Here is a 27,419-nt window from a genome sequence, read left to right as displayed (position 1 = left end):
AAACCGTTGACTTTAGGTGTGTGTGTGTGTGTGTGTGTGTGTGTGTGTGTGTGTGTGTGTGTGTGCGCGCGCGCGCCTTGTGGTTTCTCAGTGCCAAAATAGCATATACAGATGACATATAAAGCACAGCCAAAAAAACTAAAGGTAAAGTGTATGCTCAGTCAACTGTGATGTGTACACACATCTTATGGATAAGCTTCCATGTGTAACGGCCAAGAGCATTGAAATTCTGCAGAAAACATTAAAGACACAGAAAAACAATCCACTGCATCAAACAAGTTTAAATAGCCCTAACCCTGAAAAAAAAACACACACAAAAAGAAGGCAACGCCAGATACACAAAACGCTGCAATGTACAATTTCTGCGTACGTGTGTATATTCTGCATGAGATGGTCAACCAAAGATGTATTTCACAAGATGCAAGTCTGTATTTGTCTTTGTGTGTCTGTGTGCTGCATGGCAAAAACAACAACAACAACAAAAAAACACTAAACATGAACACACATGTTTGAACTTATGTTTTCCCCGGGTCTGATTTTTCAATCTGTGTAAACATGGCGATGGTTCGTTGCACCACGCAGTCTCTCACTGTTGCGCACTCCGCCCTCTCAGTGTGTCGTGTGTGATGGATGATAGGGAGGGAAAATAACTAATTCAACAGTAGATTTACATTGTTCTGGATGGTGGTAGCACAACACAAAGAGTCACGGAGAGAAAGCAGGGGGAGGAAAAAAAGTCAAATGCACCCTGAAAACAGGTGAAAACTCCACTGCTGTTTGTAAATATTGTTTAAATGTACTCTTGTCACACACAGCTTTCTATATGAAGCCTGGATTTACGGTTTTCCAGGACAGCACATCTTAGCCAAAGTGTAAGTGAGGTAAGCGGACAGTCATTACCTCATTAAGGGGTGGTCATTTAATCTCCCTGAAGGGAAATATTAAGTGTGTTTCAGGTTTAAAAACGGCAATAAAATTCTACATTAAGAGGCAGGCGAGGAAGTGGAGACATATTCTGCAAGACTCTCAGCCATATAGGAGTTCAAGACCTATACTTAACGACTTCACTTTTGTTCAGCTTTAGCTTTCATTGTTAAGAGCTACCTGAATCTACTATCATTTTTGCACACTGTTTGGTTAGGTTTGGACATGAAAAGTACTTAGCTGGGGTGAGCAAAAGATCACTAGTGGGTTGAAAAACTTCACTTACAAAAGTATGCTATATTCCCAAATGTATTTTCTTGTCTGCTTTCATACAACTCGAAGAGTGTGTTTATGGGATTTCTTTTCAACTATTCTTCCAGAAGCACATTTGTGAGGTCTGACACTGATGTTGGACAGGAAGTCCTGACTCACACTCTCCGCTCCAATTCCTCCCAAAGGTTTCTACCAGGCTGAGGTCATGACTCTGTACAGGTCAGTCAAGTTCTTTAACACCAAACTCACTCATCCATGTATTTATGGACCTTGCTTTGTGCACTAGTGCACAGTCATGTTGAAAAAGGAATGGGCCATCCCTAAACTGTTCCCACAGAGTTGGGAGGATGAAATTGCCCAAAAGTTCTTGGTATGCTTCCTTTCACTGGAACTAAAGAACTCAGCCGAAATCCTGAAAAACAACCGCACATCATTATCTTAGTTCCACCAAACTTCGCACAGGGCAGTCAAACTGTTACCTGGCAACCAACAAACCCAGACTCGTCCATCAGATTTTCAAACAGAGAAGCACTCCAGAGAGCACGTTTCTACTGCTCTAGAGTCCAGTGGTGGCGTGCTTTACACCACAGCATCTGACACTTTACATTGCACTTGGTGATGTAAGGCTTGGTTGCAGCTGTTTGGCCATGTAAACCCAGGAAGCACTGTTCTTGAGCTAACCTGAATGCCACATTTGGAGGTCTGCAGAAAGTTGAGGACCTCTTTGTGTATTAGCACTTGCTGATCCAGCTGAGTTGATGTTGTTCCCAATCACTTTGACTTTGTTATAATACCACTAACAGTTGCCTGTGGAACCTCCTGTTATAAAGCCCTATTGTCTATATTACTGCAATTTTTACAACCAGAGGTTTAAGTGTCTCCTACATAATTGGGTTACTTTCTGTTGATCACTGATTACAGTGGATGATTACTTTCTACTCAGCCTGCTGAGAGATGGAGGAGGGCCCCTGCTGGCCATATCTATGGGACTGATTACAAGTGATAATGCCCATTATATATGCTGGTTAATGTTGGAATTTTCTTTCTGTTTACAGACAATGTTAAGATTCCTATCAGCCCAATCAGATCATCTTCAGCTAGATGAAATGACCACCGAATAAAGTGATAACTGCAGAGGAATGTAGGAACTTACATTTTCCTGAGAAAGATTAAATTATGATAAAAGACTTTGTTTGATTCACCTTCTTATTTGATGGAAAGGGAGATAAAAAGGAAAAAAAAAGGTTGAGAAAAGTAACACGCAAGAACAGGGATGACTGAACAAATGGCATGAGATAAAGCTAAAGAAACAGCAGAGAGCGAGATGGAGTTTTGTTTGCTTCAATGATTTAGAGACACTCCTGAAAAGACTCGATTTAATCTATTTAGACTGTGTGACCAGTTTTCCTCTTTGTTCCTCGTGGGTTCTAGGACATCATAGAAATTTAAACCTCATCAAGCCAAAAGTTTTACATTTTCAGAGTGTCATCTATCAGCTTCTGTTTATATCTGTGGGCAGCTGTGATTTACAGTTTATAGGGGAACATATTTGAGCTTCAGTACAGAATCAACCAGGGCTTGTTTATGGTGGTTATCATCAAACATAAATTTCAAGTTGCAAATAGCTTTAGGCTAAAAATGAAATGCGATTAAGCACCATTTCCCTTTTGTCGATTTGTATCCTCTTGATATGAAGAGTTCAGTTTGTTATTATTTGATTATCTTTGGAAAACTACAGGTATAAACTTATCCAAAGTCATTTTTTTCTAACTCATTTACGGAGCCCAAGCTTGATATTAGGATCCAGTGGAGCTGTAGTAACCCTGTGTCTTTCTCTCTCTCTTTCTCCCTCAGTGGCCCCTCTCTCTCTGGAACCTCCACCCACCTAACGCCCTCAATCTCTCAATGTGCCAATTGGACCAGAGGCCCTGCAGGAGACCTCAATACCACTACACAGTGGAAATGTCACCCATAACACTCTACTCAGGATGCCAATCACTTCACACTGTTCCCCACTGTGAGCATTTGTGTGCGTGTGTCGGGGAGAGAAAGCGAATGATCAAGGGGCATGTCCATGTGTGCAAAGAGAGCATGAAACAATTATTGCCAGTGTGACAAAATCCCTCATAACTCTACCAGAATATAAAATTAGATTTCGCCAAAGTGTACGTCTAGATTTATGGCTTTTGCTCAGTGATGTGTGAGCATCTGAGTGTAATGAGCCTGTCCATCTGAGAGGATTATGGGTTGTCTGGTTAATATAAGGACTACAGGTGTTTGTGGAACTGCACATGATTACACATCAAAACAATGAGAGTGTGCGTGCGTGAGTGTGCCGAGTGATAAACAGGCCTTAGTTAGGCGTGAAGGCAGAAACAGATGGAGTGGGTTACGGACAAATAACACACATGAGCCTGTGAGGGAGTGGGAGTAAGCCCATGTCTGAGCATGCATATGTAGTGTTGTTTGTTTCTGGGAGTGTTTGGGATGATCCGTGCATTCAGTATATGGATATGCAAATGCACGTGCCCAAGAAATCTTAATGTACACATACATGGATATGTGTGGGCGTGTGCATTTACGTGTGTTATATTTAGAGCGCAGTGGCGCAGGTGTCTCTGGAAAAGCCGTCCATTTCAGTGGAATGTGGGTTGAGTCGTGCAAATGCGTATCAGTTTGCACAAGAGAGGGTGCATGATAGGGAGGGTGATGACGAATGACAGGAAAACAAGGAAGGCAGGGGGATGGAGAGCTAAGCTGGCAAAGGCTGGCATGCCAGGCGCACTGTGGAGCCAGGGGGGGCGGGCACTCTGTCCTCATGGCAGGCCCCTCTGTCGAGCTGTGAATACAGAGACAACAGCCGGCATACACAGACATAGATACGCAGGGTAGATTCAAACAGGGATGGCTGCACAGCTCATCACATACAAACTCACAATGTAAACGTTTGCCTTGAAACATAATGAAGCAGTGCAGGTTATTGAAGATTTACTTTTATTTTAAAAAAATGCAGTGAACTGAATTTTAAAGATAATTGTACATCGAGGTTTTTAGTCATACTTTAAGTTAAAGGCAACTCACTTTTCAGTCTTACAGATGTTTTGCCATTTGTTTTAATGACTAACAAAAATAAATTTTCTTTTTCAGTGCTGATGACATATTACAGTCACGTTATTAGCATTTTCCCTATGTGGGTTTTCTCTTGGTGCGCCTGTTTCCGCCCACAGACATGCATTAACTCTATGGGCATGGATGTGGGTGTGAATGGCTGTCTATCTCCGTGTGTTAGCATTGATGGACTCGATGGGCTCCATTACAGAAATACACCCCTGTGCTGAACAAGCCCTGCCTCACATCTTGTGTCATGGCATATGTCAGCACTGACAGGCTCCAGCCCAAAACCATTAAATAAATGAATAAATAAAACAAATAAAAATACAAATCAACTTGTAACTGATAACCATTTAATCACCGCATACCACTGTACAGAACACGCAGATCTACTAGAGTGAGTGACAAACTGTCTTTAACACTAATTGTGTAAATCCAGTTACCTTTGACTTAACAATTCTCAACACACTTTGACTATTTTATTTCTCATTTCACTCCTCCTGACTTCAATGAGACCTGTAGTACTAAAAATAATAGCAGCTTCCTCTTAAGACTTTGTTTCCAATAAGCACACGTGTGTGTGTGTGTGTGTGTGTGTGTGTGTGTGTGTGTGTGTGTGTGTGTGTGTGTGTGCGCACTCCTGCGTTCGCCATCTTTCAAGTGTTTTGACAGAATAAGTACATTTCACTGAGGTTAAGTGGGGGCAGACAGATCTATACACTGATCCCACATCAATTTGGAACAGATGGAAAGTTATTAGTAGAGCTTGAATAGGGATGGAACGAGGAGACTGTGGGACAGCAGGGCATTTCTGAACACTGACTTTCCATTAACATTATAATTTTTTTCATATTTTACTATGAGGAGGTGGGGTGTGCAGCCAGGTAGCATACATGTGCACAGATCCTGTGCACATTTCTTGCAAAATAACGATTTTTCCCCCCGATTTTTTTCTATGGAGCCCAAGAAAAAGAACTCTTAGACGCAAACACAAGCGTCGTAAATCATCTAGCACATCCAAAATTCTTCTGCTGGGTCACTTCAGGACACCAGGAATTACACAGCCTCACATAATGAGACTTAGCATTAATCTTTAATCTAAGATGCAGCTTGTCGTCAGCAAGCCTTTCATGTGCCAGAGTGGTTCAACTGGGATAGCATAGCACGAGCCTAAGGGCCAGCATCTGTGGAAGAAAATCGCTAGCTTGAGCCTGCCTCTGTTGTTTTTATATTTAAGTTTTCCTGTTTAGTCTGACAGAATATAATTGAGCTTTAATGTGTATTCTTGCTTTCATTAGCACCAGAAATTATCACAGCGGAGAAATGTCCTTGCCATTTTTCAAAACTAGGCATAGTTTTCGATTCAGGAAGTGCAAGACGGCTCCCATAAAAGGAGCCTTTAATCAGTGAATTTAGAGATACTTGGTTTTACTGGGTGGTGATTTGTTAAAACATGCAAAACATAGCTGAGTGAATATAACATGCTTCTCAAACCATAAGTCAACTTAATATGTTCCCTGTGGAGAGAAAAATGGTGCTACGCTTATCGGCTGTGCTGTTAATCTTCCCCCATTGTTTCACTTTGATTTATATTCTATTTGCTGCTGAGTAACGCGGTTTCTCCACAGTGATATTTAAAATTCTTACTAAGTCAGGTTTACATTTTAAATGTGTACCATATGATTTAATTATAATCACCAAAAATGAGTGTAACTAATCTCAAGTCTTATGGCGAGCAATATTTTATGCAACTGAATATTGTATCACACCTCAGCGATACTGTAGTGGCTAGAAAATAATTACTGAAAGAGGAGGAACGGTATAACAAAGCAAAGAGGAAACTGGTATTCCAGGGAATAAAGCTGCCAGTTTCTTTTGTTCTAATGTCTTTTTATTTCTTATGAACACCAAAGTTTTCATGTACTTAATAAGCAGGAGCTGCTCTTACAGGATAGTTCCATGTTTTACTGAATATTTGATTCGGCTCAGTGGTCATGGGTGAGTCAGAGAGAAATGAGGCTGTCATGTCGGGTGAGTTAGCAACCTGATTAAGCTGGATGCCAACCTTTTCTAACTTTGATGCATTCATGTTGGCTCTATTTAATTCATGAGACTGGTGCGGAAGAAAAGGGGGGGAAAGAGAGAAAAGGATGAAGGTAACACATTGCAATTTCACTCTGCCTAGTTCTCACCTTTTCACGCTTTGTTTTTTCTTTCTCTTCAACTTACCATTATCTCCCTCTGACCTCCACTTTTTTTCTTTACTTACAGGTCAAGTTGGGGTTTTTTTACTTGTTTTTTTAGCCTTTAACCTCTAAAACTCATCACCTTTACTCCCACTGTCTTCTCCCTATCAAGTCTACATCATCTCCCTCACTTCTCATTGTCATTTTTCTTAGCGTCATCTCTCTGCACCAGCATTGTGTGCGTCTCTGAAATAATCCTCAGCTTTTACAACTCATATTTTATGCATTCCGCTTTTACGCAGAGTGACTAACAAACAGTGAAACGACGAGGAATTTGTGACAGCTCTTTTTTTCCCTTTTTTTTTTTTGCAATGCTATGCATTCCCTTTCCAATTTTTCTTCCTCCTCCTCAACCCCCCCAAAATACATTTTCACCTCCATCTATAATGCCCCCCCAACTTAATTCCTTCCTTCCTCATTCTCCCTAGGTGAAGTAAGGCAGGGGAAAAATGAATAGCGAGTGCTTGGCCTCCCTCCAGCACACATTTTCAATATCCAAGGGACATTTTAATGGTACTTTTGTAAACAAGCACACACATAGATGTCTGTATGTCTATGTGGGAATGCTCTCTATTAGTGTGTGAATGTTTGACGGGTGTGTATTTGTGCTCTTTGCCCACTTGTTGTATGGGTGTCCAGCAAAATAAATACATCAGATGGTTGGCTCAAAAGAACACATTTGTCTTTCTCCCTGGAGAATGTGAATTATTTAAAATGAAAGCTGGGGAAGAGAAATGACTAACAGTAGCAGGTGACGTGGCTGGAAAGGAGAAAGATGGAGAAGGATAGCGAGGGGAGACCAGATGGGCAGGGGTTGCACCTAGCCAAAAAGAGATAGTATAAAGATAGCAAAATGTAAGATAAAAGGAGAATGAATGATGAGTCAAAAACATGAATATGGAAAGTGGGAAAGATGCTCTATCATAAAGGTTAGGATGTGGTTACAAATCACTGGCGAAGGACTGGAAAGCTACGCAAATAGAAGTAAAAGAAATAGAATACAATAAGACTTCTGTCTGAGACAAAAAGAAATAGGGAAGGCTGATAAGGACATGACAAGAAGTGACAACAGACAGAGCGGAAGATGACTGCAACAGAGGGAGCGACTTTGGAAACATATGATTGGCTACTAGTGCCAAATTTGAGCACGCAAACACACACACACACTTTCTCGCTCACCGCCCTGTACAAACGCATTGGATAATTCTCCAAGCTTCACCAGCAGATTTCAGCCTGTTAACCTGCCTCGCCCTGCTTCACCCCGTCTTACCCTGCCACATGGCCACCCCGGGGGGGGGGGGGGGGGGGGGCATGAAACAAGAGCTGGAGACAGGAAAAGCAGAATGTTGATGGGAAATATTGAAAAGAGACAAGATAAAAAAAACAGAAAGTCAAAGAGGGAGGAAAAAAAAAGGAAAGAGGTAGAGGAGGAGAGAGAACGCAAACAGTTTCTTTAGAGGAAGTCGTGAAGTGTTGCTCTGATCAGTGAGATAGAAATTAAGTATACAGTCCTTTGGCAGCACAGGGAGCGCGTTGGGGGGTAAATAGGAGAAGGAAATAAAGGTGCATGAGGGGGGAAAGGGGAGGAGAAGGATGGCGTGTAGTAAATTACGGAGGGAAGGAGAGCAATAGGAAGGAATAGCAGGGTGGTGAATGTGATGGAGCTGGATTGTGAAGCATCAAACAAAGATAATAAGAGAATCCGCTGAAGGCATGAGGCAAACTCAGTAATTATATAGAAAGAGCAGCCTGCCTTAATTAGAACAGGATGGAGCTCATGAGTGTGAGAGAGACACACGCAAAAAAAACCCCACACATAATTACACATGTACATCAAACACACCATTTCTGAGGTAATATATTACGTAATTTTTTTGCTCCCTGGTCTGTTCCTGTTGACGGCTATTCATAATGAGACCGAAGAACATATGTGTGCTCCTCACAACGCGTGTCTGACTTGTGAATGCACACAGGGTCAAGATGTACACATCCAAGTCGTCCTACCGCTCTGGTTTTTAAACTCGCTCTCCTTTTTTGGCCTTTTATGTATTTCATGAGGAAGCTAAGTGGACATAAGCTCTAAGTTCTTCGTATTTACACTCATCTTCACAAGCAGCAGCAGTCTTGCGGTCCTCTGAGCAACAGCGGATTAGTTGCATGACCTAAATCTTAAACACCAGGATCTCCTCTTTTCATCCTAGAGATACTTGGTAGTAACTCAGTTGTAAGAGACGACTTCAACACCACACACATTTTTGTCTTTTTTAGGTTTTCTATAATTACACATTCATTCAGTTTTGATGCAGAAAGCCGTCGAACTGGAGAGATGAAAGCCAGACGAGAGCCACCGCATGGCTGGACACATAACAAATTTGCTCTTTTGCTGAGTTTTTTTGTTGTTGTTAAATTAAGTTAAATGTCCTTTAATACCTACACTTCCTAGGTAAAAACTTTATAAAAAGAATTATGACAGCAGTTGCCATAATCCGAAGTAATCCAGCATTCCTTAAATCTTCTGTGACCCTTACAGAGGATGCGGTAATAATCCTCTTCCCTACTGCACTGCACTATCTGTTTACACCATTATCAGTAGCTTCTCACTGGCTCTTCGATATTATTGACCGGGACTGAGACACTTAGTGCATTTTCACTCACTCAGTTAAACAATTACGCTCAGGAGTAAATAAGACATAGAACCTGTGAACACTGTATGCAAACGTACACGGGAATCAGTTGAAGATCACAGCTTTGTTGTGTTTGTTGCGATTTACTGCTTTGCATTCTTTTTTTGTTGTACTTCACAGCAGCTACTTATTCATATTCTTGAAGGACATGTGCATGAGGATGATTGCGACACATATATAAACTCAAATGTCCTTGCGCACAAAACATTTCTGTAATCTCACTATCCATTTTTATGAGGTGCACATGGAGACCTGATGTCTTTCTCCGACACACAAAATGAAATTTAAAAAAAAAAAAGTGTGTGTGTGTGTCTGCTGTGAGATGTGTCCTTAGTATAAGTGTGTATGAGCAGTCCCAGCGCAATTCCTCAGTTTAGTGGAGCATTACAGCTGATCAATAGCTCTGGTGCAGTGGGAGATGTCTGGGCTTTGGCTGCATATTCATACCATTACAGCTGAAGTGAGGAAAGAGGCACTACAGGGAACGTGTGTGTGTGTGTGTGTGTCAGCAGACCACTCTCATGGATAATGACATTCTCTATCACCTAGTGGACCACACAGTTACTTGCTAAACTGCACCCAGTCAAGGTTGAGCACCGATAGAAGCAGTCTAAAACGTCTCTCTCTCTGAGTCTCTGTGGACTCGCTGGCTTTTCTGTGCCATCACTGAGACTCACTGTCCTTGTCTACTTGCTCTTTTGGCAAGATGCCTGACATGTTCTATTCTCCCTTTACTCCTTCTTTTCCTTTAAAATGTTACTTTTTTTTGTTGGTTTCCTGTCAGTGCTTTCTCTCTTCATCCATCTGCGCGGTGCTTCCCCGTACCACATTGTTATTCTCCTCCGAGTTTCTCTGTTGGTTTGTACATCAGTCAGATTCTTCTGTCCGCGGCGAAGATTTTATTGTCGAAAAAGCATTGTCAGTAATTACAAAAAGCAGGACAAGCAACACATACTTTATTTGCACACGGCCCAACTGCCAATATCATTAAACAATTCTCAGCTCCAACTGTCAAACTGTTACTGCAGAACCAGAAAATGTGCAACGCAGCCAAAGTTCTGCACGACTTATCACCAACTTTACTATTAATACTATTTATACTGGATTTTTTTCCTTAACTATTGGTTCCTCTCAACAGCTAGGTGTTTTGCAGAACTATTGTTGGCAGAAACTTCATAAAGTTAATATTGTTACGGCCCATCATTTACAATGACAGACAAGATATGTGATGAATTACCATATCGGTTGTTAGATCCCACTAAATGAAAGCATTCCAAAAGCGGCATATGGTACAATCATACCAAAAAATGTTAAGGTTAAGAAAATATTATGTCCCTGCTATGACTTAGATGAGAAAACAGCAGTCTTCACTGGAAGATCATGCGATGTACAAGTCCACAGGTAATGCCCAAGGTCATCGACATCCCGAGGTGTCTGAGGGAGAACACTTACTGCAAACGACCCCGAACGTGATGGGTTTCATGGCAACGGCAACAAAAATTGTTGCTCACCTGACTTCTTCCCCAAAATGAAAGTATAGTTAAAGGCATGCTGCTTTGACACAGCAAAGAAGACGTGCAGAGGGAAGTGGTCAGAATGAGACTTCAAGGAAATGACCTGAAAACAGCAGGAGTGCTGAGAGCTGTGCAGAGCTTCAGACAGAGACAACCTTGAAGTGGACAGCAGGCAAACTGAATCCAAGTAAAGTTTTGACTTTTTATGGATAGACTCACTGAGCCTTTTAGCTATGTTGCCGTTTCTTATATATTTTAGTTAGTAGCACAATGAGCTTCACTTTGGAATACAAACACGCTGATGTAAATTACTATTGTTAATCAAATACACAGAATCAATACATTTTTAATAAAAAACCACTGCAGGGATCAATATGAGATCACCGCACCAAGTTCAACAGTCTAAATTACTGTCCCATGACTGCACGTTACAGTCTAGTCAAGTGACTCCAACACCCACATCACATTGCACAATAATTCAAGATGGGGTGTGAAAACTAACAGCGAGAGTCAGGCGTTCAAACTGCTGCTATTATATGAGCAATTGTGACAAAAGATCGCAATACTGTCCGTTTCAGTTTACGTCAGAAAGCAACACATCAAACCACCCGCTAGCTTACTAATGGCAGCACTTCGTGTAGGTGTGTCTGTGTGTTAATCGGGACATTTATGCCTCATGAAAGAAAGATGTGTTGTCAAGCTTGGGACACGGCCTTCTGAAGAAACAGTACACAAAGTCATTGTGTTCACATTCACACACACCAGGCTCTTCACACTTCTCATACTCACGGTACACACACCATGCCTCACATGCCAATATGTGTGACAACGTTTGGACATAAACACGAAATATTTTAACATCTCTGACAAGTCAAGATCCTCGCAATCGATGGCACTGTCAGTATAGAACAAAAGGAGGCACAGTTTGAAAATGAATGAGAAAGGTGTCTTTGTACTTCTATTGTCTGCCCTCTAAAAACATGACCACTGCGGATCATTCTTCTTGTCTAAACACTCGTTAACATTGATTTCTCCTTTCTGTCCTTGCTCACCTGCACTTATTCCCTTTCCCTCGTTCACTCTTACAGTATCTGCTGTATCTCTGTGTGTGTCTCAATACAGATGTCAATTTCAGAGTCTTTTTAACTGAATTCCTGCTCCTTTTTGAACATGGACGTTATTTGGAGTTGTGGTTGCTCGTTTTCCTTTTGTTTGCTTTGTTCATTTGTCTCTTTTAATTCTATTTTTTTTTTTATACTTTTTCAACATGTTCAAAATAAAGATTCAATCAATCAATCAATCAATATATCTTCAACAGAACTATACAGCTTTATAATATTTGTAGCTGCTAGCAATATCTGCCTGAACCTCCAATGTAATTTGGAATTTGGATTGGCTCTAATGCAAGTGGCACTGCCATTTAACACATGAAAAAAATGCCAATTTCACTTAGTTTGCATACAAATCATCAGTTTTGATTGCAATGCAATTATTTGCTGTATTTTGTATGTGCTATTCAATACACTGACACCGGTTTCTAGCAAAAATTCAAACCAAGTTGTGTTTAAAAGAAAACAAACAAAAAAAAATCACACACAGTTTTTGTTTTTTTCCTGTTGTGTTCCTGCTCGCTGTTAGTCCAGAGCATTCTATCAAAGAGCTAAAACACATGAAAACATTGCTAATTCTTTCTTTTCTTTATTCAGTATTCTGGATTTGTTGCTTTAGTTCATTTCCGACACAACTCCTTTCTCGTTGCTTGTATTTGCTGCATTCTTATTCGTGTATCCACACATCCCACTATCTGATTTTCCATTCCCTACCTTCACAGCTGCTGTGTCCCTCCTCGTAGCCGGCGCTGCAGCTGCACTTCCCAATAGGCACCAGCCATTCACCTTCGGCACTACAATGCATCCTGGGAGGGCTGTCTGTGTCAACTTCAGAGTTGTTAACACAGGTGCCGCGCACCTCTACAAGCGTGGCAAACGCTGCTTCGGCCACTGTATCGGGGAACACTGCCAGGTTCTGGACGGTTGCGAGACAGCGTTTGTAGTAAACCCGCACAGCCACCAGTGCCACGCAGGCACCGACATCCTGGAATGCCAGGTGGAACCCTTTACGATTGAGGTGGCCGATCTCGCGCACCTCTGTGTTCAGCTTCATCTTCCTCTCACCAAGATCACCCTGCGTGAAGCTCTCATCAGCAGCAATGGTATCTATCTTGGTATACCGGTCCTCTCGCGTCACACCTCCAAGGTCCCTGTCTGACTCGACATACAGGAGGTTGAAGGTCTCCTTGCAGGTGCCTGCTACACCAGGGATGCTGTTGCAGTCACGCAGAGTGAACTGGAGCTCCACAAAAATGCGCTGTCCACCTCGACGTGCCACCCAGCCCGTCTGCAGCCAGTTGTTCTGCTGCGTGGGCTCCATCACATTGCACACCTGGTATGTCCGAATGGGCTTATACTTCTCATCTACGCCGCTTATTTCCTCCCACTGTAGGGATAAAGATTTGGGCAGAGGGGAAAAAAGACACAAAATCCTTAAATGTGAGGTATAGAAAAAAGAAAATCAAGAAAAGGAATATGGGAATGGAAAGAGACATACTGCATTTTACAAACCATGAATAAGCAGCAAGGAGCTTAGTAATAACATGAAGGACTGACAAGAAGAAAAAAAAAACAGCAAGAAACAGATGATAAAAATGTTAAATGACAGCAGAAAGAATAGATATGCAAACAGGAGTGAGTAAGTTCAGGTTAACAGTGTAATGACATAATCTGATGAGTGAGTGTTTGAAATAAAAATCATTGGTTCTCAGATTGTCTAATAGTGTCACATAATGAACAGGCTCAGTCATCGTGAGTCTTAAGTGGTGTTTCTGCAACTGTGGGTCAGACCTTAGTCACTTTCTTTCGATCTCAGACTGCTTGGCACTTAAACTAATGGCATTTGTGTTCAATGTTTGTATAAACCAGGGGTCGGCAACCCTAGGCACGCGTGCCACAGTTGGCATGCGAAGGGTTAACTGGTGGCACGACCATAGCTGGACTGGCCATCGGGCATACTGGGCATTTGACTTTTTTTTCTTTGTAACGGTATAAACAATAAAAGGTGGTGGATTGGCCAGATGCTGGTCGGTGTGTAAAAATAACTCAGTTGTTTGGTGGTGGCTGTGGCGGAGCTTCCACAGATTCAGTAATCTGTGGTGGAGGCCAGCAGGTGGATGAGAGAAAGGAGAGGCAAGAGGAGAGACCCGAGGCGGCCGCCGGTCCGAGTGTCAGGTGAACTGAACTTCAGGTAAGAAGTTATGACCTGCAGTCTATCTGGGTCAGATATGAACCAAGTTTAGGTGGAGTTTATTTTTGTTGTGCTGACTTTTTACAGTCAGTTACAATAACTCGTACTGCGTGCTAGCTAGCATGACGGAGTTTCTATACAGCTGGGTGGTTGCTACTTCAATCATGAAACTGATCAATGATCAGCTGATCGCCTTTTTTCTCTTTTGTTTATCGCCCACTTTGCGCCAGAAAGAGGAAACCGTCGAATGTCGCGCTAAACAACAGCAGCACGTTTAAGCTTGATCAGCTGTTGTTAGAATGTATTTAATATTACTTTCTAGTAGCTGATGTTTGCTGGAGCCACAGCTGTAAAGCTGCTGGTCATGATGTCGGTTTGGTTATCTTGTGAGAGGGAAACCAGGAAGATGAAACCAGGAGATGTCTTTGCTGAATCATCAGAGCTGAACAGGTGATGGAGAAACAGGTTTGCCTTTTAGGTGACATGAATGAGTTGAAGGGAAGTTATGAACTGTTCCTGAGAAACAAATAACACCAGGATCTGTTTCTAAGTAGCTGACAGCTGGTAACTGTGCAGGGGTGGGTCTAGCAAAGTTTTGCCAGGGGGCCAGGTAGGACATTAACAGGGAAAGGGGGGCACAAAGAAATACTTTCTTATTCTCATTTAAAATGTCTAGCTTTTAATAAATAATTCTCTGAAGCTTATGATAGATGTATGATGTATGATAAAAATCATACATATAACATCGAAGCAGCTGGAATCCATAGCTGTGTGTGTTCATGGAGCTTGCATTTTCACCTGCTGGACATCACTACCTGACAAGTTTAACTGTCTTCAAAACATTGCAGAGGCCTTATTGACAGTATTTGGCTCTACATATCTGTGTGAGTAGATTTTCTCTCACATGAGTCTCCTCAGGTAGCCGTCTGAATGCTGGACACTCGGAGACCTGTATCTCTGAGTGGGAGACCAGAGATCACATTAACATGTTTGTCTCTGTATTAACAGACATGCCATATTGGCCCAGTTTATTTTTCTTATCATTGTTGTGAGGAGACCATAAATAGCTTTTGTATTTTCTGTTGTACAGTTCATTTGCTGTCATGGATAAAAAGTGTCCTTTTTTTTGGTTTCAAAATAGCTGATAACTATTCGCTGATTGCTGCCAACATCTGCGAACAAATATAATTCTATAAAGTGGTTCTATATAGTGTGTAACCGTTAATATAGAGCGTTATTAAATTTATCGCTAATGCAATCATATGGCACACTGACCTCTGAGGAAATTCTAAATGGCACTCGTCATCAGAAAGGTTGCCTACCCCTGGTATAAACGCTTCATCCCACAGTCTTGTGATTTATTCACAAGAAACGAATTTAGAAAAAAAGACACAGCAGGCTTAATTAAAGGGCTTTGTTAGTTGGCCTTCAGCCTACAGATAGTTTTTATTTATTTATTTATTTTTTGCAGCTTTGGTGTAGCCTAAAATATTGATACTATATCGGTACTGACACAGATTCTCTGTTCTAAAGAACTCTCTGCACCTTGCTGAATAGATTAAGAGTGTTTTTTGTCTAAATATTGGTCCAAATAATTGATAATTACTGGCCTGTTTGCTAACAAAAGATTATTATTAGTAGTTGTTGCTTTAGAAGAAGTGGTAGTAGTAAAAAGAAATCTGATGTATGTGCACACCCTATTTCAGCCATTGGGACGGAGTCACAAGTATTCTCTTCAAGGTGAGGAACCACTGAATAATATAGCATTTTATTTATCTTTTAAATGTATTTTATTTTTGAGGAATTAAAAGTTTAAACTCCTCTGAGCACTCTAAGAATGCTTTTTATAGTTTCCTAATATTTGCCGTAGGGCAGAGTTTGTTTTTCTGATTTACTTTCAGTCTGGAAGAGCGAGAAAAATTTAATCAAATATATAATTTATCCATCAGATGAATGATTATGACTCCATGTCACTATTTGAATTACCGAGGCGCTCTTGACAGAATTGAAAGTGAACTGAGCAGCAAATATGAACTGCTCTCCCTCTCTCATAAATACACAAACGTGCACAAAGCAAAAGAGTAGAAATGGATTATCTCCAATGGTAATGTGATCAGCCCCTCTCCTGTCAAGGTGACTATATCAAAGTGGGTGCAGTGTGTTCTCTATCACTGCTACTGGGACATGTAGGTGAATCACACAGTCACATTAATCTTATGCATAGTGGAGCACGTAGTGCAGCAGTCATCTCAAACACAAGTGCTTCAGCAACCTCTATCCTAAACAATGCACATTTAAAAGCAGTGATGTTATTCATATAATAGACTTATCAAGTGTGTGTGCATGGAAAGGCCAACTTGCAGGTGACACGTGGGTGACAAACTGCTCTGGCAAAAGTGCTCCTGCATTTATCTTGCAGTCATAACTTAGTGCAAAGGGTTTTACGGACGAAATCGATCGTCACAAAAGGCCATTTATCTGTGGCAGCACATCTGTGTAGCTGCTTTGGACACTGCTATATAGTAGCCTGGATTAGTCCCAATGATTAATGATAATGATGAGCTCAGCACTGGGGACAAATTGAAGAAAAGGTGTGGAAAAGTAAAGTAACAAGCTGTGTGGAGGCTGGCAAGTAAACACATGCGTCTACAAATGAAAAAAATGACATGCAGGTAATGAAAAATGCAACTATACTTACTCCATTAGGGGGATAGGACGTCCAGCCGAGCTCTGCTTGAGTCTCTTTAGAATTCAGCAGCACCACTGCAGGAAATTACAAAAAAAGGGGGGAAGACAGACATGAGTTAGACGACATGTGGCATTAGAGTGTATTTGCCTTTATTTTTAAATACATTTCCCAACAGTGTACCTCACCTGCATGACAACAAAACTTAATTAACACTAACTCAAGCAAATAATAGTATTAAATTAGTCATTTACAGTATATTTGCATAATAGTTCAGTTTTATTTGGCCTCTGAAAGTGCTTGGAGTAAATATGAATAACACAAAGTGCAAAATGACACGTCAGGTTTGGAATAATGAAAGAAAGGCATTAACACTGAGAAAGGTTTGACAAAATCTGTTGAGAGTGAACCTGTCCTTTGATAAATGCATTAACACCATCTGTTGAGGATTTAAGCTGGACAAAGCGCTTTCCTTTAGCCCCTGGCTTCACACACAACACACAGAAAACCACAAACAAAACAAAACAGAACCATAGAACTTTTACAAAGAGTCGGGAGAAAAAGAGCACCCTTATTTAGCTTTCAAGAGTGGAAAACAGGAAATGCAGTTTCTTTTCAGCACAGAGAGACAAAATGTAAGCTTGAAGCTGGTTTCAGCACCACGGACAGCTACATAAGAAGCAGACTGCAGTGAGTGAAAGCCGGCGTAAATCTCCCTGTTTAAAATCAGCCAAATAACGGATACAGCAAAGTTTCTTTAAAGAAATATCTAGGAGTTAAGCTACATTGTGTTGCCTAAGGTACACCACTGAAGGACAATAACTACAACACCATTCAAAAGTCTTGAACCACTCGCATAAGTGGAAACGCAGTATATGAGGCAAAAACAGACCTCATTAGAGTTGCGCAGAGTGCAATTCTAATGATGTTTGAATGTTAATATTTGGTATGAGATCACCTTTTAACTTTTTAGCACAGCCTGAACTCTCTTATGCAAACTTTCTTGGAATTTCTTCAAGTAGTCTTCGGCAATAGATCCTGAGGTTTCTTGAAGGACATTTAAACCTCTTCTATTTTGTGTTTGCTAGCTTTTGTTCAATTCTTAGTAAAAAGTATCCCACACTCCTTCAATAATGCTGAGATCTGGGCTGTAGGGAGGCCAATCCACAGATAGTGCTCCACTGTGTGTGTTTTTTATCCAGGTAAGAATGGCTTCTCGATAGCCACCAGTTGATCCATGTAACGTTTGTACAGCAAACAGTATATGGATCAACTGAAGGGCCAGAGGCATCCCTCAGGTCCTGCGCCGGGTCCTTGCTGGATTTTATTTTCCAGTTTCCTTTCAGATAATGTCAGATGTTATTCATCTGCCATAGTTAATTTCTTTGTCCTGTTACTTCTTCATTTGTCATGTACTTGAATCCGAAATATTATTTAGATCTCTTTATGTTGATATAATATATAATTAAATCATTCAATAGCAACAAAGGTAGATACTGGTACAACGAATTTCAAGATTAAGTATTAGATCAAAATATTCATCAAGAAAGCAAAACCAAAGTAACTCTCATTTTATTAAAAGATCTTAATACCCGTTCTACCAAATTTGAAAAAGGAACCAGAGTTCATTAGCGAGGACGTATCTGAGCAGTCGCACTGAGAACAGTTGTCGTTTTACATTCTGTTCTATGTGGCAGGCGTGCACGAGAGCCATCATCAGCACATTTATCTTAATCTATAATCTAATATCAACATCTGTAGTGACATATGGTGAGCTGCATTAACGCCTGATTTTTAAGGGATTTTGCTGATATTAAAATTAACCATGCTTTAAGCTTGTCTGCTTAAACAGACCCCCACCCCCACTCCACTGGCACACACACACACACACACACACACACACACACACACACCACACACACACACACACACACACACACACACACACACACTGAGAACCAGGCTCTCTTACAGTGTTCTCAACACGTACATCTTTGAGGGAATCTGAGGTGTGACAACCAGACAAAGCCATTTTTTTCCTCCAGACTTCAAGGAACACGCTGTGCAAAGATTGCTTTTTATTATCCTTGAAAGTGCTACTTTCATTCTTGTTACTTGGCTTTAACTTTTATGTTCTGCTTCAACTTTCAACCACTTCAGGAGATTGTAAGGGCTATCAAAAATAACCTGAGCGACACAGACTGCAGTTAGAGACAGACTCCTTGAGAAGTAACAATTTCACCTTATACCGAGCAATTCTTGGTGTAAAGATCTTTGATCACATACGCAGCTGCTACATGACAAATATCTGGCTTCGTGGAAATTAATAACAAGGCACAAGGACATCCTGATGAGCAAAAAACAAAAACCAGAAGCCTACACAGTCTGACTCAGCTGTATAAGAAGTGGTGACTAAAACCTGTGGCTGACTCACGCTCTGACAAGAAGAATATGCACTCTGGCTCAAATGTGTGCAGATGTATCACTATTTACTGTAAATACATTTTCTTTATTAGGGCCCGAGCACTGAGAGTGCGAAGGCCCTATTGTATCTGCTCCGTTTCTTCTTATTATTATTCAGGCAAAACAAGGGCCTTTTTCAGGGCCTAAACATGCTCAAAAACCCTTGAAATTTTGTACACATGCCAGGTCTGGTGAAAAATTTTGTATTTTAATGGTTTTACATATGAGCACTGGGAAATGGCTCTAGAGGGCCACCTATGCCTTGTTAAATGCAGCCCTACAACCACATCGTTTGAGCTACATGTATGAAATCTGGCACACATGTGTACCATGCCAAGACGAACAAAAAAGTCTGGGGGAGCATTGACGCAAACCCAACAGGAAGTCCGCCATTTAGAAGTGAACGTGACATTTTGACTCTAATTTTGCCATTTCCATGCCTCGAACTTTTTCGAACTCCTCCTTGGGATTTAGTCATATAAGCTTCATATTTGGTCAGTGTCAACTACACAACTGGGCCATGTTAAATTGTGGAGCTTTTGAGTTTTCGTTATACGGTGAGGCCGTGGCGCCACGGCGAATTTCGATGACTCGCCATGAAAATCTTATTGCCTCTCATTCTGTCATACATTATCCGATCTGGACCAAAGAGCACACATATGATAAGGCTCCGCCCCTGAACATATTTCAACTGCCATTTTTGACATCAGGGACAGCGCCACCTAGTGCCAACAGGAAATGTCATGTTTTACACTTTGGGGTACAGTATTGTGATGGGTGACATCTGCAGCCTCAAATTTCTCCAGGAAAGCCTTAAGGAGTTGGTCTTGGGTTACAGTGAAAACTGTGACTTTTCGCGAAAGGGTGTGACCCCAGCAGCATGGCGAACTTTGATGTCTCACCATGAAGAAACAAATTAGTGTAAATCAATGAAATCCAGTCTGATCAGTACCAGACTTTACAGGCATGATGTCAGACCCGCCCTGAACAGATTGATGTGCCCATTGTCAGGAATACGTAGAGCGCCACCTAGTGGCAACAGGAAATGTCATGTCTTTCACTTTGTTGTATTGATTTTCAGAGGTTCATCGTGGCCACCTTGAAAGCGGTGAATATCACCATCAGTCCTTCATGATGCTTCAGTGTGAAAATTGTGACTTTAAACTGAACGGCGCACCCTGGTGGCAACGCGGTTCACCATGAACAATGAAGTGCCTTTTGAGGGGCTTGGAAAGTTTAAAAAGGCGCACACCTCCAATTTGATGAGGGCTATCTTGTTATGTGATAATTTTCCTTGAATAGCGCAAAATGGCTCCACAGCGCCCCCTACAAAATTTCAAATCATCAGCCCCTGCTCTGTGTTTTATGTACGAGTCTGAAACCTGGTAAGTTTATGGAAGATATTGAGATGTGCAAAAAAAGTCTCTTGGAGCAATATCCCAAATCCTACAGAAAGTCAGCCATTTTAAAATTAATGTGTAATTTTGTGGACATTTTCCCCACTCATCAGGCACCGTACTTTGACGAACTCCTCCAAGGGGTTTCATCAGATTGACCCGATCTCCAGTGCGTGTAATCTAAAGACCTTTGTGATGTTAAATTGCGAAGCTTTTTACGTTCAGGGAAACGGGGTGGTCATGGCGTTTCAATCACTCGCCAAAAAGCAGTAATCTGCTGTCACTCAAAAAGACAATGTCCAATCTCTCCCAAAGGTCGCAGGCATGATTAGACTCGAGCTTGGAAAGGTTTGTTATGCTATTTGTCAGTAATGGTTAGAGCGCCACCTAGTGGGAGGACTATAATCATGATTGAATGAGATGAAATGTTAGCTGGTGGTTAAATGCATGAATTCCATCAATGTGACATCTGATCGGACGTGCTGGTTTTAGGTGTTGGGCATGGCTCGACGTGCCGGGCTGCGAGGGCCCTCATAACGCTGCTTTCAGCTTTAATATTATTATTGTTATTACTATTTTTTCAAGACCATAACTGTATAGAGATTTAATAGACTTCTATGCAATGCTATTGCAGTTTGTATAGCCAAAATCTTCAGAGGACAATGCAGTTTTCATTCTTCTTATTTTGGGATTTGCTTGAAAAGGAGACACTAGAGCACTGGATAGGGATCAGGGAAGCCTTGCTGGAAAATTAAAGATCCTTTACAAAACACTTAATTTCATTGTTTTTGGGTTAACACCAAAGGGTGCCCAAAGCATGCTTCTGTGGTTCGCTGATAACACAGAAGCATTTGGAAAAGATTAGAGAGGGAGAGGGCAAAGGTGCTGGAGAGACACAGAGGAAGGCTGAGGCAGAAGCCAAAAGAGAGATGATGAGAGAAAATAATCAGCAGAGGAGGGCAAAGAGAAGAAAGAAAGAGCCAACAAGTGAGAAAGAACGAAAAAATAACAGTTGGAGAAAGGGCTGGAAAAGGAAAAGGAAGAAGTGAGAAATGAGCACATGAAGTGTACATAAATGAATACGCTGGATAATGCACAAGGGATCGCTATGTCTTCCTGAGCAGTCAGACAGTCAGTCAAAGAGAGACTTGCAGGACAAAGTTGGCCCTGTAATCACACATTGAATACATAAGTCTGGTAATCACAGTGTAGTTAGACAGACTAATGGGCCTTTAAGGGCAGTAGGAAGAGAGAGCGAGAGAAAAGATATCCAGAGAGGATGACAAAAAGTCCGGCAAAGAAAAGCTAATCTGGTGAAGGAAGGGTCATCAAAAGAGGGAAAGGGGAAGGGAGGGAAAGGCAGAGAAAGAACATATGACACAGAAATAAAAGCTCTCGTACGCTGTGACACATGGCCTCAACTTAATAGCCACGACACATTAGTTTTACTAAATAATTTCAAAAGGCTGTTTTGTGAGTAATTACCTTTCAGTGTTTCTTTTTTGTATGATTTTGGTCTCAGGCCTATTTAGGACCCACAAAATGAGGCTGACTTTCATCACCAGCAGATAAAACATGATCCCTGAAGAGTAACAGAGGCTCCTCTGCTTTGATCACACAATGCTGACAGTGTTAATATAGAATACTTCATATGAGAAAAGGACACAATTATGTTGCTAATGTTTTGATGAAAAATTAAAAAACAACAACAAAAAAAGTCATCGTTCTTTATTTTTCTTCTTTTGAGAAATATGTTATAATTAAGATGATATCAGTCACAATTAGCATGGGAAGGCTCAGAAAATTCGACATTGCTTAAGCAAATTCTATCTTTACAACAGTCTTTAAAGTAACAGCTATCACTTTAGCAGCTTCTCTGTCAACCAGTTTGGATTAGATCCATGCAAAGGGATGGCTGAGTGAAATTAGTGGTGGGATTTCAGTGAAAAACTATTTATTTTAAACAAAATTTGATTTTTATGAAACACAAAATGGTAGCATTGGAAGCACATGTCATCATTCTCATTCTCTCTGTATATATTTTCTTTCTATGATCACAGTGTGATCGCTCTCACTTTTGCACTCTCTCTTTCTTTTTTTATTTATGTATTTTACCTGAAAAGTTTCATTGAAATTGAAACTAAAATGTAAATGTCTCTTTTATCATCCCTCCCCTGGTCTCATCCACACTTTGATCTTTCTCTGATTTCTGCGGTGTACTAATTATCAGCCTTGCTAAAGAGGATGCGACGAGGAAGAGATAGCCGTAGGAGAGAGGTAGACTGCAGCACTCACTTCAAGTATTCACAAGAAAGGGAGGGAATGTGTTGGTGCACCAACAGCAATCTAGAAGAGGTAAACACTAAAATCTGGCCTTTGTCAAGTGTGCAGCCAGCACTTACACAGCTATTTTTTTTTCTTTTTCCTTTTAGTGGTAGACAACAACATGAAGACAGCTCTGTCACAGGGGCCAATTTCAAGGGCTTGCAAGGTTAAGGGTTCCCATTCTTTGATTGAACTAAGTGTGTGCAGCTATTAAACTGTGAGTAAAAGGCGCACTTCCAGGTACTTAGTCTGAAAAAGGAAAAGGGTAGAAGAAGAAGAAACAGACATGAATCGCAATGATCCACAGCCCTACATGTAATAAATTTGCGTTTTGCTCAAATATTCTATAACAGGCTAAATAGTATTTCACTCTGGTGAAACAGAGCTCTTACTAGCCAGCATACAACTGGGAAGACCTGGGGGATCCGGAGGTTCAACCTGCCTATAGAGAAAGCGCTGAGACTGGAATAAGCACAGGCTGCCAATGCTCCATGTGTCAACTGATGTCCAAATATTACCTTTCCTATGTAACATATTCCCATGTAACCCATAAAAACTAACATTTAATCAGGAACACCTTCTTGTAATCTTTCACATAAGGGTAACCAGCTTAGTACCATTTTCCTGTGGGAGAAAGAACAATGACTCACAAGTCAGCATAAGCAGGCAGGTGGAGTGGCAGATGGCATAATCGCACGACCCTTAACCTAAAGCCTGTCCCTATCCTGGATAGGATAGAGAGAGGCTTATTTTCACTTTCATTTTGCTTTTTAACGTTCCCTTTTGGGGTTATGCACTAAACGTACACGGTTAGGTTTAAGAAAAAAAAGTGCTTGGCTGAAAAGCAAGTCTTTCACAACATTAAATACCTTTTAAACTTTTTCTTTTGAGATGTCGTGGATACCACATACACATCCTTGTTACATATCCCAATTTTTCCCCATGGTGTCTTGGTGTCTGTTTCAGAGGGACTCCTGTTGAACTGTATGGGACTATTCAGTGTGTTGAAAGATGCCAACAAAAGGGACAAACACTGCTATAAGATATAATGCCAACGGGTCCTGACAATGTGTGAATATCTAATGACTTGCAAGAGAGATCTGGTTGATATGACAGGTTGAAATCAAGACAAAGAAAGACCTTAAAGGGGTTATGTTGTACTTTTTTTTCCTGCCATATATAGATGATCATGTTACAGTTTCAAAGAGTCAAAGCAATCCCTAGTAGCTGAAAGTTCAAGATTCAGACTGCTCTAAATGTTCAGTTTGAATTGAATAAGCGGAAGAGGATGGATAGACTGATGGATTTAAATGAGAGCACATGAGCAAGAGAGCAAAGCAACCTGCTGTTCAAATCTTCTGTTTATAAGCAGCAGCCAATGAGAAGAAAAGTAGTTTTGAGTGAGGGGAAACACCGTTAAAATGTCTTTTTTAAGACTGGAAGGAGCAAAGAGTCTCCTCAACAGGATTTACAGTGTCGCTCAAGGACAAAAGAACATGGCTGGAACATGGGAGTGTTTAAAAAGAATATATATGTATGTATACACGCACACACTTCAATGAAAACAATACAGTAATACTGGAGAAGGACAGATAAAAAAATGGATAAATGGATGGGGATATAAGGTACCACATAAAAAACACAAACAGTCATATAAAAGATAAACGCAGTGTATAAACAGACAAATACACCGCCTTCAGTGACAAATGGTGTCAGGGAACGTTCACAAGCACGCACATGCAAGCACACAGCCAGGAGGCAGGATCATAATAGCACTTCCAACAGCAGGGCATATGAACTTCAGATGGGGCTTTCCTCTTAACAGAAGCATTAAATTTTCAGCTTCAGTAATGTGACATACTGCAAAGAGCTTGGGCTGCTCCCTCTCCAAAGTCCACCATGCAATTGCATATATCATTTATGATAATGAGGTGAACGGTTATACGCTATCATTACATAGTGCATATTTCTCATGCACAGTGTGGTAAAAGTACCTTTCTAAAAACACAAGCTACAAAATAACCTAAGCGTAACCGATATTCATTTTCATCACAGTTTTTTTTTTTATTGTTAGTCTTTAATCAAAGAGAATTTTAAATATTCAAACAATCAGCAGACTTTTACACAAGTCACACGCCAAGCCGTTTCTCAAAAATGATTATTTATCCTACATTTACATATTGTTAAACTATTACAATATCCCATTTAATAAAATGATTAAACAGATGCTCAGCTAACCAAAAGCTTTTTACCAAAAAGCCCGGATAATTTGTATAAAAGGCCTCCGTCACATAATCATGCTGGTTTTGCATCTCTTTGTTGTATCAGTGCCTCTAATTAAAGCATAACAGCTGTGGCAGCGGGTCACGATTAGGTGCATATTGTGACATGAAAAGATGCAATAACTCAAAATTGTGGAAATTTGTATCACAATTTTAATTTTGGTTTACGGTCTGTCACTGAAGCCAAAAATTTAAAAAAAAAAAAAAAAAAAATCAGGAAAGGAAACAGATGTTTCATTTTTGAAACAGGCGTGGGTACTGTGATCACTGCAGTCTGAATACCACATAACTACACTAACCCTTCTGGTTAAGGAGCCTCTTATCAACTTTAAAAAATATGAGTATGAGCCTCTGTGTGAACAGTCAAAGGATCAAAGCAGTAATGAGGAAAATTATGGGGACGTGTGGAAAAAGGTCGATGTCCTGCTATCTGGAGAATTTATAAACATCCTGCAAAATGGTTTAAGTACATGACATTGGTATTGTTAGATAAATCAGCTGTTTTTCATTTTCAGTTAATGATGTGTACTTTTTGTTACACTTTATTTCCAGTTGGTTCAGTGAGAGAAGAAACTGTATTTGAGCACATGATCTGCAGTTTGGTGAAAATTTAATATTTTAGTTTAATATTTTCTTTTGGCACAAAAATAATATTTAGGATTTTTTTGTTTGCATATCCTGTCAATTAATGAAAGAAATTTTAAATCCATCTAATATCTTTGAAGAATTATGATTTATGCATGTATGATCTTCTGGTGCTAACCAGGTGGGCTGTAACAAAGGTAGTACGGTGATTTTGTTAACAGGGGGTTTGGCTGATAGGTGTTAAAGTGTTAATCCTCTTATAGTTTTAAATGCAGATTGAGTATTAACTTCAGAAATCCACTTTGAATTAAATGATTAACAAGTGTGTAAGTGTGAGAACATATCTAGTACAGTCAAAATGCCTGTGTTTTCTTACAAATTATAAAAGAAATTGTTTTGGGCAATCGCACAAAAGGACGAGAACAGATATATTCACAACACAAGCAGTTTAGAGCCCAGAATGACATAATGAAATATATTTTACAAAACATCACAAAAGACTGTATATAAGCTCCATGTCTCTCCATGCCCACCTTACCTTATCTTCTCCTATAATTATTAGTTTTTCCTTTCTATTTCCCCTTCTTCCTACCTCTTTTGCAGTGCCAGTCTTGAATCTGAATGACCACCTGTTAAGACAAATAGCTTGAGGAGGAATAAAGCGAGTGTGTGCTTATGCATGTTTGTGTGTGCTTTAGGGAATGAAAGAAAAGAGTCATTGAGTGAGTTAGGGAGACAGCAAAAGCAGAGCGTGTTTTGGAGGGAAAAAAGGAGTAAAGGATAAAAATTGCAGAGAGTAAGGACTGATTGTAAAAAGAAAAAATATATAGTCTGGCACCAAGGCAGGAAAACGAGACCCTATTACAGTAATTACACTGCCACACTTTAAAAGGGGCCCTGCAGTACAGGTTGTTTGTTCAAGCAGCTTATTAGAAGCAGTGATTTTATTTTAAAACTAAGCAAGTTCGAGTGGCTGTGTACATGAATGTATGTGAAGGTTACACAATTATGAGATGAGAGATGAGATAGCCTTTGTCAGTTGCAGGTCTTTCGCCCACAACCGAGATGACAGACCTTGCTGACCGTACGTACAATACACAAACATCACATTGGGGAGACAGGTCAGGCTAGGTAGCGAGGAAAAAAAAACATCGAAATGTGTAACACAAAAGGATAATACAGGAATGCACAGATATCAACACACCATAGCACAATAAACACAGACAAGCAACATGGGAAAGTGTTCAGTGTGTACATCTGATCTGGGACCGCTGCAATCTTCGACTGCGCCTCCAGCTGACCCGATGTCCACATCAGAGGAGAGGTAAGCGTTGGAGGTGGCGTTGGATCCGGGGTAGGGAGCGTGATGCGTCAGTGAGTGCTTATCAGTATCAGTATATGTATGTGTGTGCGTGTCCATAGTTCAGCTGAGACACTGTCCTTCGCCCTGCCAGGCTAAGTAAACCGTCTTCCAGCCAACCCAGGTGGCCTTGCATGGAATGGGAAGGAACAGACTCAACACAGTCGTTATCAGGGAGTTGTTGTTCGGCTCCAGCCTTGAGCCCACAGCTGGCGCCGAAGGGGTCGCCGGATTATGATGGCTATTTTTCTTTTGCAACAACTCATGAG

General features: G+C 40.7%; 1 protein-coding gene across 1 annotated transcript in view; it reads right to left on the bottom strand.

Annotated features, from left to right (window-relative positions):
• epha10 (EPH receptor A10) overlaps positions 1–27,419 on the bottom strand; it is a 162,463-nt gene that overhangs the window by 99,659 nt on the left and 35,385 nt on the right. Inside the window, exons 2-3 of the mRNA XM_004548931.5 lie at positions 16,751–16,815; positions 12,576–13,248 (exon numbers count right to left, since the gene is read on the bottom strand). Of these exons, the coding sequence (XP_004548988.1) occupies positions 12,576–13,248; positions 16,751–16,815 (738 nt within the window). The remainder of the gene's footprint in view (positions 1–12,575; positions 13,249–16,750; positions 16,816–27,419) is intronic.

The sequence above is a fragment of the Maylandia zebra genome, linkage group LG22 (genome assembly GCF_041146795.1).
Source record: "Maylandia zebra isolate NMK-2024a linkage group LG22, Mzebra_GT3a, whole genome shotgun sequence".
In the NCBI taxonomy this organism is placed as follows: domain Eukaryota; kingdom Metazoa; phylum Chordata; class Actinopteri; order Cichliformes; family Cichlidae; genus Maylandia; species Maylandia zebra.
This window is presented reverse-complemented; position numbering and strand designations above follow the sequence as displayed.